Below are 18,418 nucleotides of genomic sequence, written 5' to 3' on the forward strand. Positions count from 1 at the left end.
AGATATTGGTATTTCGTGTAGCCACACTATCTCCTTAATATATAACTTCACATAATCTTCGGTTGTATATGTAGATCTGACCGGTAGGAAATGGGCTGATTTCGTGAACATATCGACTATCACCCATATAGAATTGAACTTACGATGAGAACGAGGCAAACCCGTGACAAAGTCCATATTTATCACCTCTCATTTCCACGTCGGGATCTCTATAGTCTGCATTAGCCCTCCGGGCTTCTGGTGCTCCACCTTCACCTGCTGGAAACTAGGACACTGGGCGACAAACCCAGCAATGTTCTTCTTCATATCGTTCCACCATTACACATCCGTAATGTCATGATACATCTTCGTCGACCCAGGATGAATAGAGAACCACGAATAATGTGCCTCGGACATAATCCTGTCTCGTAGCCTTGCTACATCTGGGACACACAGAAAACCCCTATATCTGATAACCCCATATTCCCTAAGCTCTAACATAGGCTTTTTCTGCAGTGGAACTCGCTCTCTGACTTCTACCAACTCTGGGTCCTCGTATTGCCTTTCCTTTACTTCAGCTATGAGAGATGATTTTGCAGTGTTTTGGAGTACAACTCCACCATCGTCAGAATCTACTAACTGAACCCCCAAACAAGTCAATTGATGAAGCTCTCTATCTAATTCTATTTTCTTAGCCTCTACATGTGCTAAGCTACCCATAGATCAGCGACTTAAGGCATCAGCTACAATATTAGCTTTCCTTGGATGGTAGAGAATGTTAACGTCGTAATCTTTCAATAACTCTAGCCATAACCTCTGTTGCAAATTCAACTCCTTTTGCATGAAGATATATTGCAGGCTTTTATGATCTGTAAATACATCCACATGAACACCATATAAATAATACCGACATATCTTAAGTGCATGGACAACCGCAGCTAACTCGAGATTGTGGATTGGATAATTCCTCTCGTGCTTCCTCAAATGCCTTGAAGCGTACGCAACTACTTTCCCATGTTTCATCAGGACATATCCTAACCCGACACTCGAGGCATCACAATACACGACATAACCCTTTAGACCCTCTGGAAATGTTAGAAGTGGCGCTGAGGTCAACCTGTTCTTAAGCTATTGAAAACTCCACTCGCAAGCCTCTGTCCACTGAAACTTAGTTGCTTTCTGTGTCAACTTCGTCCATGGTGCCGAAAGGTAAGAAAAACCCTCTACGATCCTTCGGTAGTAGCCTGCTAAGCCTAGAAAGCTACGAACCTCTTTCGGAGTGGTAGGTCTAGGCCAGGATTTCACGGCCTCAATCTTCTGAGTGTCTACCTTTATACCTTCATCGGATACAATATTCCCCAAGAATGCTACAGACTTCAACCAGAACTCACATTTAGAAAACTTAGCATACAACTTATGATCACAGAGGGGTTGGAGTACTGCTCGCAGGTGGTCTGTATGCTCCTCCTCTGAATGTGAATAAACCAGAATATCATCAATAAATATGATCACAAACAGATCTAAAAATGGCTGGAATACGCTATTCATCAGGTCCATAAATACGGCGGGTGCATTTGTCAACCCGAAGGACATGAAAAGGAACTCGAAGTGGCCATATCGGGTCCTGAAGGCTGTTTTTGGAATATCTTTCTCCCGAACTCTGACCTGGTGGTACCCCGACCTCAAATCTATCTTTGAAAAGCATCTAGCCCCCTACAACTGATCAAACAAGTCATCGATCCTTGGAAGTGGATACTTATTCTTAATAGTTACCTTGTTCAGTTACCTATAATCGATACACATCGTCAGCGAGCCATCTTTCTTCCACAAAAATAGTACCAGTGCACCCCAAGGTGGGGTATTGGGCGTGATGAAACCTTTCTCTAACAAATCTTTTAACTGCTCCTTCAACTCCTTCAATTCGGTAGGTGCCATTCTATACAGAGGAATGGATATTGGTTGAGTTCCCATAAGTAAATCGATGTTAAATTCAATCTCTCACTCTGGAGGAATACCTGGAAGGTCATCTGGAAACACATCTGCGTACTCTCTGACTACTGGAATAGACTGAAATGTAGGTATCTTAACATTTGCATCTCTAACTCGCACAATATGACAAATGCACCCTTTTGCGATCATTTTCCTCACCTTCAGATAGGAAATAAACCTACCTCTGGGTGTCATTGTATTACCTACACATTCAAGGATTGGCTCACCCGAAAAATGAAATCTAGCTTCCTTTGGTCGGCAATCAACTGTGGCATAGCAAGCTGCCAACCAGTCCATGCCCATGATAGCATCAAAATCTATCATTTCTAGCTCAACTAGATCGGTTGAGCTCTGACGGCTACAAATTGTCACCATACAACCTTGGTAAACCCGTCTAGCAATAATCGATTCTCCGGCTTGTGTAGATACCGCAGAAGGATCACATAGTATTTGAGGCACTATACCAAACCTCCCCACGACAAACGGGGTAATATACGATAAAGTAGATCTTGGTTCTATCAAGGCATAAGCATCGTGAGAGAAAATGGTCAATATACCTATCACAACGTCTGGTGAAGACTTCTGGTCATGTCGACCCGCTAAAGCATAGATACGATTCTGATTATTGCCTGAACTAGAACCTCTACCTCGACCTCTACTAGTTGAAGACTGAGACTCATGCCCTGAAGGATGCACGGACATAGATGATCTTTTTGCTAAACTCGTTGGTTGTGCCATATCCCCAGAATCTCTATTTGGGCAATCTTGCATCATATGCCCCGGACGCCCACATGTATAAAAGCGTCGGAACCTGCTTGGCATTGGCCCATGTGTCCTCTACCATAGATGTCACACCGCGACGGAAATGACCATGTCTGCCCTGAACCTTATTGTCGTTACAAACCTAATTCCCGTGAGCTCTCACTTGGTCCTGACTAAGCATATCGGTCAAACTTGTAACCCTGTAACAGAGATGGTGGAGGACTAGGTGGACGTCCAAATTACTGGGGCCTATAACTACCCTGAGACTGATCCTAATACCTGGAAAATCTCATCCTCTTATGCTGCCCTTGCTCACTCCTCGTTGTACCCTGCTGCCGACGCCTGCCCTTTTCTATATTCTGGGCGAATGCCTGTATCCGAGAGATATCCATACTATCCTGCAATGCAGCGGTGGCACATGCCTCGATCAACTCTGCAGTCAACCCTACTATAAACCTATGGATCTTGTCCCGTATAGTATCAACTATGGATGGAGCATATCTAGCCAATGAGTCAAAATGGAGACTATACTCTCGAACGCTCATATTTCCCTGCTTGAGGGCTAGAAACTGATCAACTCGAGCCTGTCGGATCTCCCGTGATAAGTACTGGTCAAGGAAGGCATCTAATAAATTCTCCAAAATAGTTGGAGGTGTATCACGTCCCATGTACCTCTCTTATCCCTCGTACCAAAGGATGGCTATATCTCGGAGTCGAAAAGCTACTAGCTCAACTGGCACTTTCTCCCTGGCATGTATAACCCAAAAGATCCTATGAAGCTGATCTATGAAATCCTGCGGGTCCTCCCTCTGATTTATCCCCGTGAACTCTGGGGGACTCAAGGCAATAAACTCTCGGACCCTTGAACTCCCAAAAATCTCAGAAGATCCTGCACTACCTGATGCCCTAGCCTGTTGCTGGGTAGCTACCAACTATATCAGCAAATGCACCGGACTCCTCAAGTCCTGATCTGATGGAAGTGGAGGGGGAACTGGATGTGCGGTATCCCTAAGAATCACCTCGAGTGGTGGAGGAGCCGGTAATGGCTGAGTAGGGGTCTTACCCTCGGCCTCAGACTGGGCCCCATCTACTGGGGGTACCCTGATGGTCCCATCACCTGCTGTTGTATCTCTCCTCTGACTAGTCGTAGTCTTCCTAGTCACCGCCATCTCTGTATGCAAACACCAACACGTAAGTTTAACTTAAATTTCCTGTAACTCGGTTCTACAGCACGATCTAGATATGAAAGAAGGGTAACCAACTACTAAATGCCATGTAGTTCCCTGCTTATATAATGTGATGCACAACACATCTTTAAACAAGACCCTACTAGACACGTCTTATAGACTCCCTAGGATAGAACTGCTCTAATACCAAGTTTGTCATGCCCCAAACTTGCGGGGGAGCGTGACCGATACTCGGTGCCGCACTTAACCGAGTGTACCAACTTGAGACTGAGGGACTCTGAACATACAATGTCATACTTGGGTCATAGGGCCACATTGCAAGATAAAATATAAAATTGAATGGAAACCAGCTCTGACTGAACATTAATATAAAGCTAGGACGACAACGTCGTCATAACTACTACAGCTGACAAACCAACAAAAATATTTATACAAGGCCTACAAGCCCAACATACTGCACTGACTGACAGAATATGTCTACAAGCCTCTACTGATGGATGTACTGTGGTCAGAACAGGGACCCGACCTACCTATAATATATATACATATATACATAATATGTACTCAAAACCCTAGACTTGGCAACTCCGAAGGACGTGGAGCTTACCAATCAAGCTGAACACGGACATCACCTACGGAGGAGGTCTACCCGTCCGTATATCCGAACCTGCATACATGAAATGCAGCGTCCCCAGGAAAGGGACGTCAGTATGAAATAATGTACCGAGTATATAAGGAAATAGAATATCTGAAAGCTAAAACTAAATTGATAATATAATAACTAAAAGTAACTGGAAATCAAAGATGATCTGAAAATATACTTACCTGTTGTTACTGACTCAACTCTCTCAGTATAGTAAGTAACATAGTTGTCTGACCCTATAAGGCTTGAAACGTGTAACTGCTCGACCATAGTAGACTCGCTCATAGGCGCTCGGACATACTAGGCTCGGTATCTCGTCCATTGTAGGCTCTCTCATAGGCGCTCGGCCACAGTAGGCTCGGTATATAACTTACCATCTGATCAAAGATTGCCCAATAGGGGCCTGCCCACCAATTATAGCTCGATGGTGATGAAATATTATAATATTATATGTGTATCGATTCTCTGCTCTCTTGACTGAAAGAAGACAATACTTAACTGAATATAAAGTCTCAACAAGTTAGAATTTTGTAACTTATGAGACTAGGATAATATACATTAGTTCAAGAATATGAACTTCTCTTTATGGATCGTTATCAAACGCATGTAGTTACAGGATCATGCCAAAATGAAGGAAAGGTTTAGGCTTAACATACCTTATCACAATCTTTTCAATAACCACATTGAACTCGTCTCTTCGTACCTTAATTTACAACAACGATAATAATACTATCATTAAGTAATGAAAGGTACAACTATCGCATTATGAACGACGAGCTTATTTTATATTAAAACGGGCAGCATCTCCCCTATAATCTTTACTTTCACCCAATTCTAGATAACACCAACAACACAAGAACACAACAATAACAACATATATACATTATTTCCCAACCGTATATACATCACAAAATAATAAAAAAATAGCCCAGCATACCCCAATCTCTTCATACACAAAATGACCACTGTAGTAGTGTCAAACAGCCCGAAAATATTACGACGAACGACTAGCCCACAAATCTGCATTTATGTGGTGTTTCACCAAACCATTTATCCTCCAAAACACTATAAAACAATAGCAAAACATGCAATCCAATAGTAACACGAAACAGCCCACAAAACAGTCCACTACAAGTTGAATAATTCGAACTCACGGCTTCCGATCACCGTCCTGTGAGTTCTTACAATTATAGAAAGACTTTCCATACATTTTCAGTAGAAAAAATGGATGAATGAGAGCAGTATACTTAACTTGTTTGTTGAATATGTTAGCTCCTATCTTGGTTCTTCAAATCCTAAGTTTTCCTCCAGCTAGAACTTGAAAATAAGAGAAAATCAATTAGGGTTTGTGTTCAATGTTTCTGAGGATTTTTACAGGGGCTTATCTATGGCTTTTATGCCCTATTATCAGTGTGATATATGAAGTAAATAGGCCCTAAAAAGGTCTCTTTGGACAACCTGAACTGGCCCCTTTTTGAACATATGTAGTCCTCTCATTTAAGCAAGTAGGTGACACGCCTACTTGTCACCTAGCAGTCTGTGCAGTCTCGCAAAAATGCATATATCTCTCTACTCCGATGTCGTATTTACAAACGGTTTAATGAGTTAGAAAATAGACTCATATATTCAATTTTATGGGTGGTTAACCTCGTAACTCTAAGTATATTGGGAGAAAGGTGCAGTGACATTTGACCCAAATTTCAGTAAAACTTATGAACGTAACTTGTGATGACTTTTATCGACTTTTGTTCCACAACTCGCTTGACTTCAACAATTAACACATGACTATCATAAGACTAAAATAAATCATAACATAAACCTCTTATCATGTTAATAACCTTAGTCTCACCCCAAAGGTACGGGTTATAACATTTCCAACTTGTCAACTTTCGACGAAATATTATTTTCTTCAATTCCTTTAGCTTCTGAACCTTCCAACCCTCTTTGTACTTGTTGTTCATGATTTTTAATATTTGTAACCTCCGAGGTAATATGATAACTTACTTTATATACTTTCAAAGATGATCTCATTTTTGGTCTTACATTAGTTTGCTTACGACGCGCACACTTTTACGTATAAAAATATGGGGTGTAACACTTTTTGTGCAGATCCCCGGGTGGGTCGTAGCAGAGCTTGTTGATTGAGCTTAAGTGACCGCACAAAGACTTAGGGTGAGTTGCACTCCTTAGATCTATTTTGCAGTTCTCGAGTCCTTATTCTTTTTGTTGTGTTCTGTCTAACTGTATTTCAGACAGCTTTGCAATGTATACAGATTTATTCTATTTCAGTAGTTGATCGTGTACTTGTGCCACCTAGTCTTGGGGGTTGTATTGTATTTGTCGTATTTAGGCCGTGTCATGACTATATTAAATATTGTTACTATTTTGGATTATTATTATCTCTATTTATGATATGTCACTGTTAATTAAAGAAAATGAACTTTATTTTCTGGATTCTGAGTGGCTTGCGTAGCAAGTACGGCTAGGCGCCATCACGGCCTGAAGATGGGATTTTGGGTCATAATATATTCAGACAGTAATTATATTATGTCATATGGTTATTTTGTTATTCTGTTGTAGTTGCTTGTGACGTTGCACTACCAATTATGGGATTGCTTATTGTATTTTCTCACTTTTATTGATTCATTTATGATATTTCATGTTAGGCGCTATCACGAACTTGGTGAGATTTGGGATTGTGACAATTTATGATAAAATATTTCATATGATATATCTCATGCAATAATTATTTACGACTTATGTACTGCGCAACTAATAAGTTCATATTGTGTATGGATTATATGTACGTAATTAACTTATTAAATACACGTCATTATACAGTTGTTATTTTTGGGGAATGTTAATTAATGCATCTATCAAGAACTGATTAAAGTTCCAACAATTGAACATACTAGAATTTTGCAAACCCACTAAAAGACACAACTTTTTACATACAATTTGTGGACGTAAATATTTATATCCGTTGTTTTTTTATTTCTTTATATGCTTATAAACTGTACAGGTTTAAAATATGAGTATCTTTTTTCAAAACTTTGTTACTATTTCGTTGGTTAGACTTGATACTTATTGGGTGCACGTTAATTATCATACTCAAACAATACTTTTACGTATCTCGGCGAGGGTAATAGTCATAAAAAAATATAAAACGTTTTCTGCCTAAGTTAGAAATTAATTCACCGAAAAATTGCAGTTTTAAATTTGATTTCAGAGGCAGTATAATTCATGATCTCACATGCCAAGTAATCTCCTTCTTTCAGCTCATTATCTCTTGCAAACTGTATCTATCCATCTCCAAACCTTCTCAGTTTTCTACCTTCTAAAGATATTGTCCAAATTTTTCTGTTGTAGTAAAGTTTCACGCTATAATGTCCGATGGTAGAACTGGATATATAATACTTGGTATTATTTACATATGCCACTGAAATCTATAATGTTAATTGAAAAGGATAAAAACAAAACAGACTATTTGAGATATAAGTACCAAATCATTCGCTGTTCCGAAATATGATGGTCCAAAAATAAGTCGGTCGTTGTAATCTTTGTGCAAGGTACAACCAATTGAATATTCTTCTTTGTCGTTCTTGCGCGGCTTAAAAATATAAAAAGCTGAACGGTTGTTTACCAGTAAAACGGTACAGCTGAATTTATAGCGTGATTTATAGACAAGCGGATCGATTTGATCCCAAAATAATAAATAAATTAAATAAAATGCAAGACTTAGCGTTGAAAGCAAGATTGAATAGCAGATAGCTTGGTTCCGAGAGTAGGGCTTCCGAAGGCAGCAATAAGAATAACGTTAGACAGAAAATAAAGTATTATTTAGCTTAGAATAATGTGTAGCATAAGTTTGTCAGAATTTCCGGGTGTTACAATGGTTATTGAAGTCACTATTTATAGTTATACCTGGGGAACAAGGTCTTAGGATCAAGCCCCTCTTAAATGACAATAATGGAGGCCATTGATGAATATGTAATGGCAGGTCTTGAATGCCAAAATTCTCTGTAACTGATGTGTATTTAATATTGATGAATATTCTTCATTGAATGTCATCTGGTGACAAATTTTTGTTTGCTCTCATTGATAATGTTCCCTTCGGGGTCTACCCGATACCAACTGAAGTTGTTGTCTCAGTCTTCGTTTTCACTCGCTTCATCTTTCGTCTTCTCCTTGGTTCCACGTGTTACTCTGTCATTCGAACATTTATATGTGAACCGATTTTACCCTATATAGATAGTCCTCCTGCTTTCCGGTGGCACATCTTTGTGTCACCAGAAAAATGGTGAAGATTCCTTTCTTGGCGGAAAATTTTCTAAACCCTTCTGAAAAGTTTCTAACACTTGATAAGACGCACGTCTCTTCACACTTAATACCCCGAACACGTGTTACTCTACGATTTAGCAATATCTTCGTCGGTTCTAGAGGTAATCATGGCCACGATTTTAGCCGCCTATTCCTTTGCTTATACACCTCATTCTTCTTTTTTTACACTTAACAGTTTCACAAACTCTCTCAACTTCTTTGCATTCAACTCTTTTCTGCTTTCATGTTTCTTTAATTTTTTTCAAAGAACTCTTATCACCTTCTACTGATCATGGCTTCTTTCATTAACTCTTCCAAGAACTCCGGTCTTCTCTTCAGTGGGGGCCGAAGAAAAGCAAAGACAAAGAAATCGACGTTGATGTTAACCCTCCCACGGTGAGCACCATCATCCCCAAGCATCTCAACACAGCCAAGGACTTTGAAGAGAAGTTCCCTTCTTCAAACTCTCGCACTTGGGCTGTCGGCAATACCCTTCTTCTATTTGCCCGTCCAACATTCCTGATGTGAAGGAGGATTGTGATTGCCACGACCTGAACATCATTACCCCCGATCTGGTGGAGCGAGTAACCTTCACTAAGAAGGGCTTCACGTACGTTTATACGTACCAATTCACTTTGGGTGCATTTCTTTGAGCGGGGGACTTGACCCCGTGACTTTGGATTTGTTCCACTGATACCAGGTATTTTTGGCACAGGTGGGCCCTTCGGTGTGGTGAACGGTGGCATGTCTGCAGCGACTGTGCCGGGAAATGAAGGAGGACCTCACCTTGGCTTATATGATGAACCTCTACTCCCCCAAGATTTTCCATGGGGGAGTAATAAATTTCAACAAACATGGTCGCCATGCTTTGCTCACCAGTATAGATGACGACAATGACTGTGGGTGGATGGAGCAGTTTGTCATCATTTCCACCAGGAACATCATCCTGGCTACAACTTTGTCTTTCCCCGAATCTTGGACTCGTACACGTAAGTTCAAAGTCTATCTCTTTTTTCTGAAAAAAGGTTGTTTCATGTCGTTGTTGATCCTTCTTTTCATTATTTCAGCAACTCGGTGGATATCACCAAGGGTTGAAGGCCTGGACTGGTGGGTTCAGAAGATTCTGGACATCACCACACCTGAGACCCGCCGGTGAAAAGATTTAGCCCCCAAGTACGGGTGGAGGGCCAAGAATCACGGTAAACTGATTTTGCCTTCATTTTATCTTTGTACATAGGAAGATTGGCTAACCTCACCCTTTTTTTTTTGTTGGATTCAGGTCTCCCACAGGGTTCTGTTACCATCCCTGAAGAGGACATTTTGGTTGATTCTGTAGAGGCTGTGAGGTTGTAGAAGGAGGCTCTTACCCGAACAGGCGCCATCGGATCTACTTCTGATGCAAGCGCTTCCTCTCAGAGTCCTGGCTGTAGAACAAGTAACCAAAAAGGCGGTGTTATTCCTGGGCCGAGGGCAAGAATAAAAAAGTGAAGAAAGACGCACCCGATCCAGCCGCAGCCATTGTGGTTATTGACGATGATGGGGAAGCCAATGATGAAGGGGCTTCCCTACAAAGGAGACAACGACCTTCATCAGCTCAACAAAATGCTCAGTCTGAAGGGCTTATAACCCCAACTGAGGACGACGCCCGAGCTCTCTAAGGAGAATTTGACTTAGTGGAGAATGACAATTCTCCCTTTCCGGTCCAAGTTGCTACTCCTGGTACTATGAGGCCGAGCACCGGGCCTCTTCCGCCTTCGGTTGGTGAGCAACCAACAAACAACACTTCTTCTGCCGCAGCTACTTCTCAACCCACAACACCGTCATCTTCATATCCTTCCACGTCGGCCATATCTTCATCACCCCCACCGGCCGCAGACGCCCGAGAGGAGAATGTCCCTCCTCCCCAGTCCCCACACCATGGGAATTTGGGGTACAACTACTCGCCCCCATTCTGCAGATCCCCAGAGGAGGAGGAGTGTCTCCATCTCGGTGTCTACTGAGTGTCATCTACTCTCCCGGCCGGTGGAACTCGCCAATTATCTGAAGCCACTGGCTTTAGAAAAGGATAAGAAGAAAATACACTCTCTTTCGGGATAGTGTTTCTTAAATAATGCTATGCACAATGCGGAAATGGTACCGAACTTGCTCTTTTATTGCTTGTTTTTTCTTGATTTGTCGTGACAGGGTTTTTAACTTTGGTATTTGCTTCACAGGCCAACATCCTTGCTTTCGAGGGCCTTCAAAAATTGATCCTTGATAAAGAAGGACTCAAGTTCGAGCGGGATCAGTTGTTGGCTGAGAGGGACCAAATTGTTACTCGTCTCCCGGTGCTGGAAGCAAAAGCTGTTGAGGCGAGTTAGTTAGAGGCTCGGTTGCAACAGAGTGAGTAGGAAGTGATGGCCCTTAGCCATGAATCCTCTCAGCTAAATGTACAGTTTCAAGAAGCTAAGGCTAAATGGGCTGAGGTCCAAGATGTTGTGCTCGTTGCTACCGAGTGCGAATCTGCCTCCATTGAGAGAGTGAATAACTTGGAGGCAGCCTTGAACTCCAAACCTGAAGAGGCTGCTACTACCGAGAAGAAGCGTGCCCGGATGGAGGATAGGTATAAGAGGGTCATGGAACATAATAGGGTTCATATAACCACTATCTGTGATCTCTATCATAGCCTTAGCGCCACGAGATCCAAGCAGGTTGGCCTTCTGATCGAGGTTGATAGGCTTAAATCAAAACTTCAGCACCGAGCGAATTCCCTCATCATTGAAAAAACACATTCTATGTATAATATGAGGAGAAAAACCTTGGAAGAGGCCAAAGCGGGCGTCATTGATATTGACGATGAGATCCCAAGGCCCGAGAGTTGAAGTTAACTGCTCGAGGACGCCTCCCGAGTCAGTCTGATGCAACTGACTCTTCTAGTTTCGGTTTTGAGTTCTCAGGAATAGAGGAAGAACATGAAGAGAATAACGATGAAGGCCAAGATACTGATTCGACGGCAGATCCACCTACTTCTCTCTGGGGCGTTGATGCTTCTCTTCCCCAGAGTTCTGCTGGCAACATAGTTTAGCTTTTTGCTTTCTTTTCCTTTGTTGCTTTTTGTATTTTTGTACTCGTGCTGCTTGGTACGTTTAATAAATAAAAGTGCTTTTCTATTTAAGAATTGCACAAAATTTATTCCTTTTGAGCCAGATTAGGCAAGGCTTCAGGTGCATTTTTCCCCGATAGCATTTGGATTCTTGGCATAAACTCTTCCGGAACCAACCCTTTACTGTGAGAGTTTCATAAGAGAGGGCCCTCTTATGTTTACGGTGCTCTTGAAGAGGACATCTCATGTTCATTCCGGCACTAACATTTGAAGTACTTGGTTAACTTTCAAATGATAAAATTAATTCATCATTTGGACAAGAAACAAGATAAAAAATAAAAGGACTTTATTTTATTCCTTCTATCTTCAAAATTACATAAGCATTCGTTTTGCTGAAAGAAAAAAAAAATCGCCATTACATGTGGCTAATTTGTACAACCTGTTTCTACGGGGCTGGCTGCATAGTCCGCGGGCCCGATGATACATTTTTGTTTCCAGATCTTGTAGTCCCAGTTTTCGTGGCAATCAGATTGTCGTATTCTCATACTCCCCCACCCCCCCTATTGAGGGCCAATTTTGACTCTCTTTTAAAATTAATTTATTTGTACTTAATAATTTATAATGAATGTTTTGAAAGAATTTTCTATCAATCAATACCTATTTTTACAAATAAATTAAGTATTAATTTTGAAATTAATCACCCAGTATTAGTATTATACAATTACAAATATACTTATTATTTTAACACTATTAAAATAATTTTTTTAAAATATACCATAGAGGTTTTATAATTAATTTAAGGAATTACTCCTTAAGATTTTGATTAATTAGATTACTATGTTGGTAATTCCAATTAGTGTTATAATTTAGAAAATAAAGTATTTTATAAATAATTAATTACAATAATTAGTAGTATATTTGACATTTATAATTTTACTACATTTCATTGGAAAAAATAAGTTTATTTAAATTAATTTTAAAAGAGTTAAAAGACTAAGAGGCTATAATTGCAATTCTTTAATTAAACACACAATGGCTATCTTTTAAATTAATTTCAACCCAATACCAAGCCCAAATCCGGACCTGGCCCATTCCAAATAACCCCTTGTCCACTTTGGCAATCCATGCCACTCCATTTGAACTAATTAAAGCTCGCCATGTCACCAGTCTCCCTCACTCGCAGAGAAAATACAACAGATTTGGACAGTTCATCTATTTCATCAATGGTTCGTGTTTAATCCCTTTTTCTTTTTTTTTTCTTTAATCTCTTAGGGTTTAATCTCAGCCGTCAAAAACAGAAGATCTAACGGCCCTCACATTTTCTCCTTAGAATCATTTAAAGCCTGAATTATCCCATCTCCCAATAATAACCCCTAGAGAATCATTTGTCCATTGATTTTGCTTCCAACGGTCAAACCTTCCTTGCTCAAGTAAATATCTCGCTGAATTTCCCTATGTTCGTCTATTACTTCACTCGCCTTGCCATCGTCACTCACCCTTCGTCACTTTTCACTACTGAGTTTGAATCTATAGAACTGATGGTAGGTTATCATTGCGTGTTTTAGTTGCTTATCGCACTCTAATTTACTGCACTTTAATTGAGTTTGAGCGTTAATCGCTAGTGTATATACATGGAAATCGGTATTTTGAGGACTTTTGGCATACTTTAGACCTAAAGAGGCTACGGAGAAGTGGGAGAAGCAAGAGCACAAGGATTTCATCCTTCAATCCTCACTCAAGACAAGGGTTTGGATTGTTTTATATTTTTCTTTAACTTAAACTTAATTGTGATGAATTTCTCCATATCTATGGAATAATTCTTCTTTAGGGATTGATGGATTTGGTATTTTGAGAATTGTTTGTGAATATTAACTCTGATTTTTATGTATTAAATCATTTTGGGTGTTTTAATTGTTGCATATATATTCACATATTTATGTAATCGAAAGAGGCGTAACCTGTGATATTTTTGCATTATCTTGTTGGTTAAATTAATTGATTCTTCTTAGTAATTGAAATAGGCTAGTTGAATTATTGTTTAGACCTAGTTAGGAGAATAATCGAGGTTCTCTTACAAACCAATCCACTACGAATTCTTGCATATCTTCACCAAGCTTAACTTAGTTCATATTGTGAGGTTGAAACTTAATTGAGAGAGGGGTTTCTACTGAACATTCGAACTGATAATAGAGTGAATTCAAGAGACTCACTTGAACCTTAGAAGTGAATTAACTAGAGTTAAATCCCAGAAAAGTATCTTGCACCTATCCAATCAACCCCTATTTTCTCCCATTAATATCTTCTTTGCTTACTCTTGTTGCAATTGTCATTAGCCAATAGTTTAGACTCTTAGTTAATTTTAGTTTTAATCACATAAATCTCAATTTTTGATCATCTTGGATAGCAATCAAGCTATAAACTATGAAAATACTGTTTAACTCCAATATCTATGGATACGATATTATATTATACTATATTCGACTAGCGAGCATATTTAAGTGTATGTTTTGCGCTCGTCAAGAACCTTAAGACATTGAATGGCACTATAAATAGATACTTTAATTCTCTCACCAACCAAACCTACCAGACCTAACAAGAGTCAAAAATCTCATACGAATATCAAAAAATCATTAAGATTTCGAAGCCTAGGTTCTCTGTGATTAATATTTACTTCTATTGTTTTTCCGGGTTCTTTCACTGCTCAAGCTTGAAGATTTGGATCCTACGCGACTAAATTGAATCCTTGTTTGGTCTGCTACCCTAGAAAAGGCCAGTATGCCTCCACCCTTTCTCTTTTGATTGTCTTGTTCGAAAATCATAGATGTGCTGCTATCTTTCAATTAACTGTTTTCGTTTATGATGTTTGCCATTAGTGTATAGATGTTTATTCTAATTCATAATGATGTGTTGTTAATATATGGTCATTTGTTATGCTTTTAAATACCTTTAATCAGTGGTGATTGAGTTGTTATGTGACCCGGATGACTTCCATTCTGAATCAAATAGCTTATATGATTAAGTTCCTTAATATGTCTTAATGGCTTCTCATATTTGCCTAGACTTCAGATTTTCTTTAATGATCTGTTGTGATCTTTATATTTTCTGTATTCTGTTGTTCTGTATCTGAGGTTGTTGTTTGATGAATCTAACTAGAACATACATGAATGCACATAGTTTAATCCTTCATCACTTAGTTGAAGCATGTGAAGTTTAAGTGTTCAAGGTGCTTTCTTTCTTCATATAAGTGTTTGTTGATCCTTAAGCAACCTTTGAGACAATACTATGGAAGCCTTATATCTATGTTTAACTTCTAATCACATCTCTAAGTCTCTTTATATGGAAGAGTCTCACTAAGTTAACTAGGTCAACTCTTATAAACACCAGAAACCATTATGCATGTGTTCTGTTATGATCAGGTTATCTCTGATGAAATAGGTTATAGTCATGTCTGTTGTAGTTTAGTGTTAACTATTTAATAAGTTGGGTACAACTCCATCATGCTTAGATGTTTATCTTTAGTTTGTACAGCTGACTTAAGCCTGCTTAGTACAATATCTCCCCTGTCTTTAACCCCCTTAATGACATTGTTGACATGTTTTTTTATAATAAGTGAAACTCATCTTGTTTTGTAAGATCATAACCTTAGTTGAAATATATATGTGTGTAGTTGAATGAAAAGTTCTACATGAATCATCGTTTATCCCTCATGATTTTATACTTCTATGCACTGTCTTGAAACTGCACCCAGTTCTCTCTTTCCCTTTAATCTGAATGGAACTTAGTCTATGAACCCTAAAGGAAACTTCTTATTGCTACTGCTTGGATATAATAGTTTGCTTATTTTATAATGAGATTAACACTCTTATAAAGAAGTGGTTTTGTCATCAATTTCAAAGTTAAGTGAGACTGAGAGTATGCGATCCTGTTAAGCACTCTTAGCAATTCCATTTGAATCTGTAAACCTGTAATCATGTTAAAAGCTCTAATTAGATTCTGATATCTCTAATAGCATCTGCAGAGGTTCTAACTATGACTGTTTGTCTGAACCTTTGTTGATACTTTCAAAGATCTCAAGTAGTATTGTTAACCTATATGTGCTAGATTTGAGTTAAGCTAATATATGACTAGTCTGCTAGGGTAAAGGCATTTGTATTCATAAACTGTTGCAAAATTTGAACTGTGTGCTCTTCATCTATCCTTAAGGTGCTTGATCTCAAGTGTTTGGTTCTTCAGCAGTAGTATGCTAATAACACTGCCTCTATATGTGTTTGAAGCCTATCTCTTTGGACCTGTTTAATGTGTGGACAACCCATTTAGTTTAGAAATATGGTTGTTATAATACAGATTAGTTGTCTTGTAGCCTTAAAGTATTATGTTTGGCCCTCTTGAGAGAGGCATACACTTTTGTGGTGTGGTATTGTTATGGTAATTAGTTTACATTGAAAGATCCTCATTGGCACCTAAACCTATAGATAAAAATGATTCGTTAGTGGTTAGGGGTTGCTCTAGTGGTGAGCACCCTCCACTTCCAACCAAGAGGTTGTGAGTTCGAGTCACCCCAAGAGCAAGGTGGGGAGTTCTTGGAGGGAGGGAGCCGAGGGTCTATCGAAAACAACCTCTCTACCCCAGGGTAGGGGTAAGGTCTGCGTACACACTACCCTCCCCAGACCCCACTAGTGGGATTATACTGGGTTGTTGTTGTTGTTGTTGTAGTGGTTAGGGGTATTTGGGAATAGAGTTTAACTCTTGGTTGGGCTACTCTCCCGGAACAAGCATTGCCCTGGGCCTTAAGACCCTTGGGATCTTTAAAGTGTCGGGGGATTCAAAAGGGGGCTTTGACCTTGAGTGGAACTCTACCCTTAGCCTTTAATCTATTGGCACTCATTATTCTCTTTGGGTTAGTCTTTAATGATAATGAAAGGTTTTCAATATAAATCATTTACCATCCATAACCGCCACATTAGTATAACCTCTCATAATATTTGAGTATTGTTAGTTTGTTATATTTTTCTCAAGTCATTTACTTATGTATTTCATGCATGGCTGAATATACAAAATGTGTGTCTAATTCTTTCTCTTTTCTTTTGAACATGTACAATTGTTTGGGCCTGCTGAGTTCTTAAGGAACTCAAGCCTAAGTCCAACATTGTTGTATTCTGGAAGTTTAAAGTTCGTTGTCATCCGTTTTCTTCTATTGCTGGGCATGCTTCTTTGAGGCCCAAAAAACAAGAGTCCAATCCTCTCCTTTTACTCCTTTACTGCTACTGCTTCTCTACCTTAGATCTACTGCCTCATTACTTTCTGTTGCACTCTTGTTGTTTCATCTCACACATGTATGCAACAATTATCTTATTGGATTGAATGCTTTACTTTATACCTTAAATCATATGAACAACTTAGGCAAGCCTTAAAGAACATAGGATTAAAAGAAGTATTAGTTAGTAACTAATCCTCCATACGCTAATCATAAGTTGTTTGTACCATTAACTTACTATGTTTTGCTAACTCTTCTTAAAGATTTTGAAACCCAAAAAGGATAGCAAGAGATGGCAATCCCTCTTTCAAAAGGATAACCAGAATCGAATCGCAAGTTTGACCTTCTAAAAGAAAATCAACTCTTTTCGAAAACCAAGGTGTTGCCGCTCAAATACAGATTTTCAAACGATCTCTTCATGTCTAATATTTAAGAAGCCAAGGTATATCTTAGGCTTACTTTCATAATATCTTCATCACATTAGAGTAACATGAACATCCGTGCTTTAGAAATAAAGTGTTTTATAACTTAGCTCTTTTTTTCACATGTTTTCCTAAATACAAACATCATACACACATTTTTAAGCTCTTTCAAGCATATATTCACTAACATTATTTTTTAAAACCCCTCTATAAATCCATACCCTTTTAAACTATACACCTTTTGTAAGTATTATGCCCCTAATATATAGTAAGTCGTACTACTTTAAACACTAGTTAAGCATAATATAAACAATTAGTCCTAAATCTAGTCTAAGTCCTATGGAGCTACCTCAGATAGATTTTAAGGAGTGTTTAACCCCTTCCCCCATAGAAGAACAAGAACCCTTACCCATAATCTTATCAGTTAAGCTGACTAATAGAGAATATGACTTTAGTAATTAAATAGGTGCCCTAGTATACCTTTAAATATTTGGTGGCGACTCTCTTTCACCAACAACACAGAAACCACAAGTTGAATCTTATTTTAACTAGTGCAAAATAGGGTGCAACACCCCCCAGTGTTCAAATACGAAGAATGCGAATTGGAACACTGGAAGTCTTGGGTCCCCTTTGAGGATCCCACTAGTGAATGGTCTGATAATCTTTTGTTCGATAGCAAGCTTCGTTTCTCATTAGGAACTTTTCCATCGAGCAAAAGATTATCTAACCACCCCTAGTGGCTTGTAAGAAAGGGAACTTGTGAACGGTTGAACAACCTTT

The 18,418-nt window shown here is 39.1% G+C and overlaps 3 protein-coding genes across 3 annotated transcripts; all 3 read right to left on the reverse strand.

Annotated features, from left to right (window-relative positions):
- Positions 1-318: 318 nt before the first annotated feature.
- Positions 319-699, reverse strand: LOC138896024 (uncharacterized). Its single transcript, XM_070180796.1, has one exon. The coding sequence runs from the start codon at positions 697-699 to the stop codon at positions 319-321; it is 381 nt and encodes a 126-aa protein (XP_070036897.1).
- Positions 700-1,977: 1,278 nt separating this feature from the next.
- LOC138896025 (uncharacterized) lies at positions 1,978-2,706 on the reverse strand. Its single transcript, XM_070180797.1, has one exon. It carries the CDS (start codon positions 2,704-2,706, stop codon positions 1,978-1,980), a length of 729 nt encoding a protein of 242 aa, XP_070036898.1.
- A 296-nt stretch (positions 2,707-3,002) lies between these two features.
- On the reverse strand, positions 3,003-3,398 carry LOC138896026 (uncharacterized). Its single transcript, XM_070180798.1, has one exon. The coding sequence runs from the start codon at positions 3,396-3,398 to the stop codon at positions 3,003-3,005; it is 396 nt and encodes a 131-aa protein (XP_070036899.1).
- Positions 3,399-18,418: the final 15,020 nt, after the last annotated feature.

This window comes from Nicotiana tomentosiformis, chromosome 7, assembly GCF_000390325.3.
Source record: "Nicotiana tomentosiformis chromosome 7, ASM39032v3, whole genome shotgun sequence".
Classification (NCBI taxonomy): Eukaryota; Viridiplantae; Streptophyta; class Magnoliopsida; order Solanales; family Solanaceae; genus Nicotiana; species Nicotiana tomentosiformis.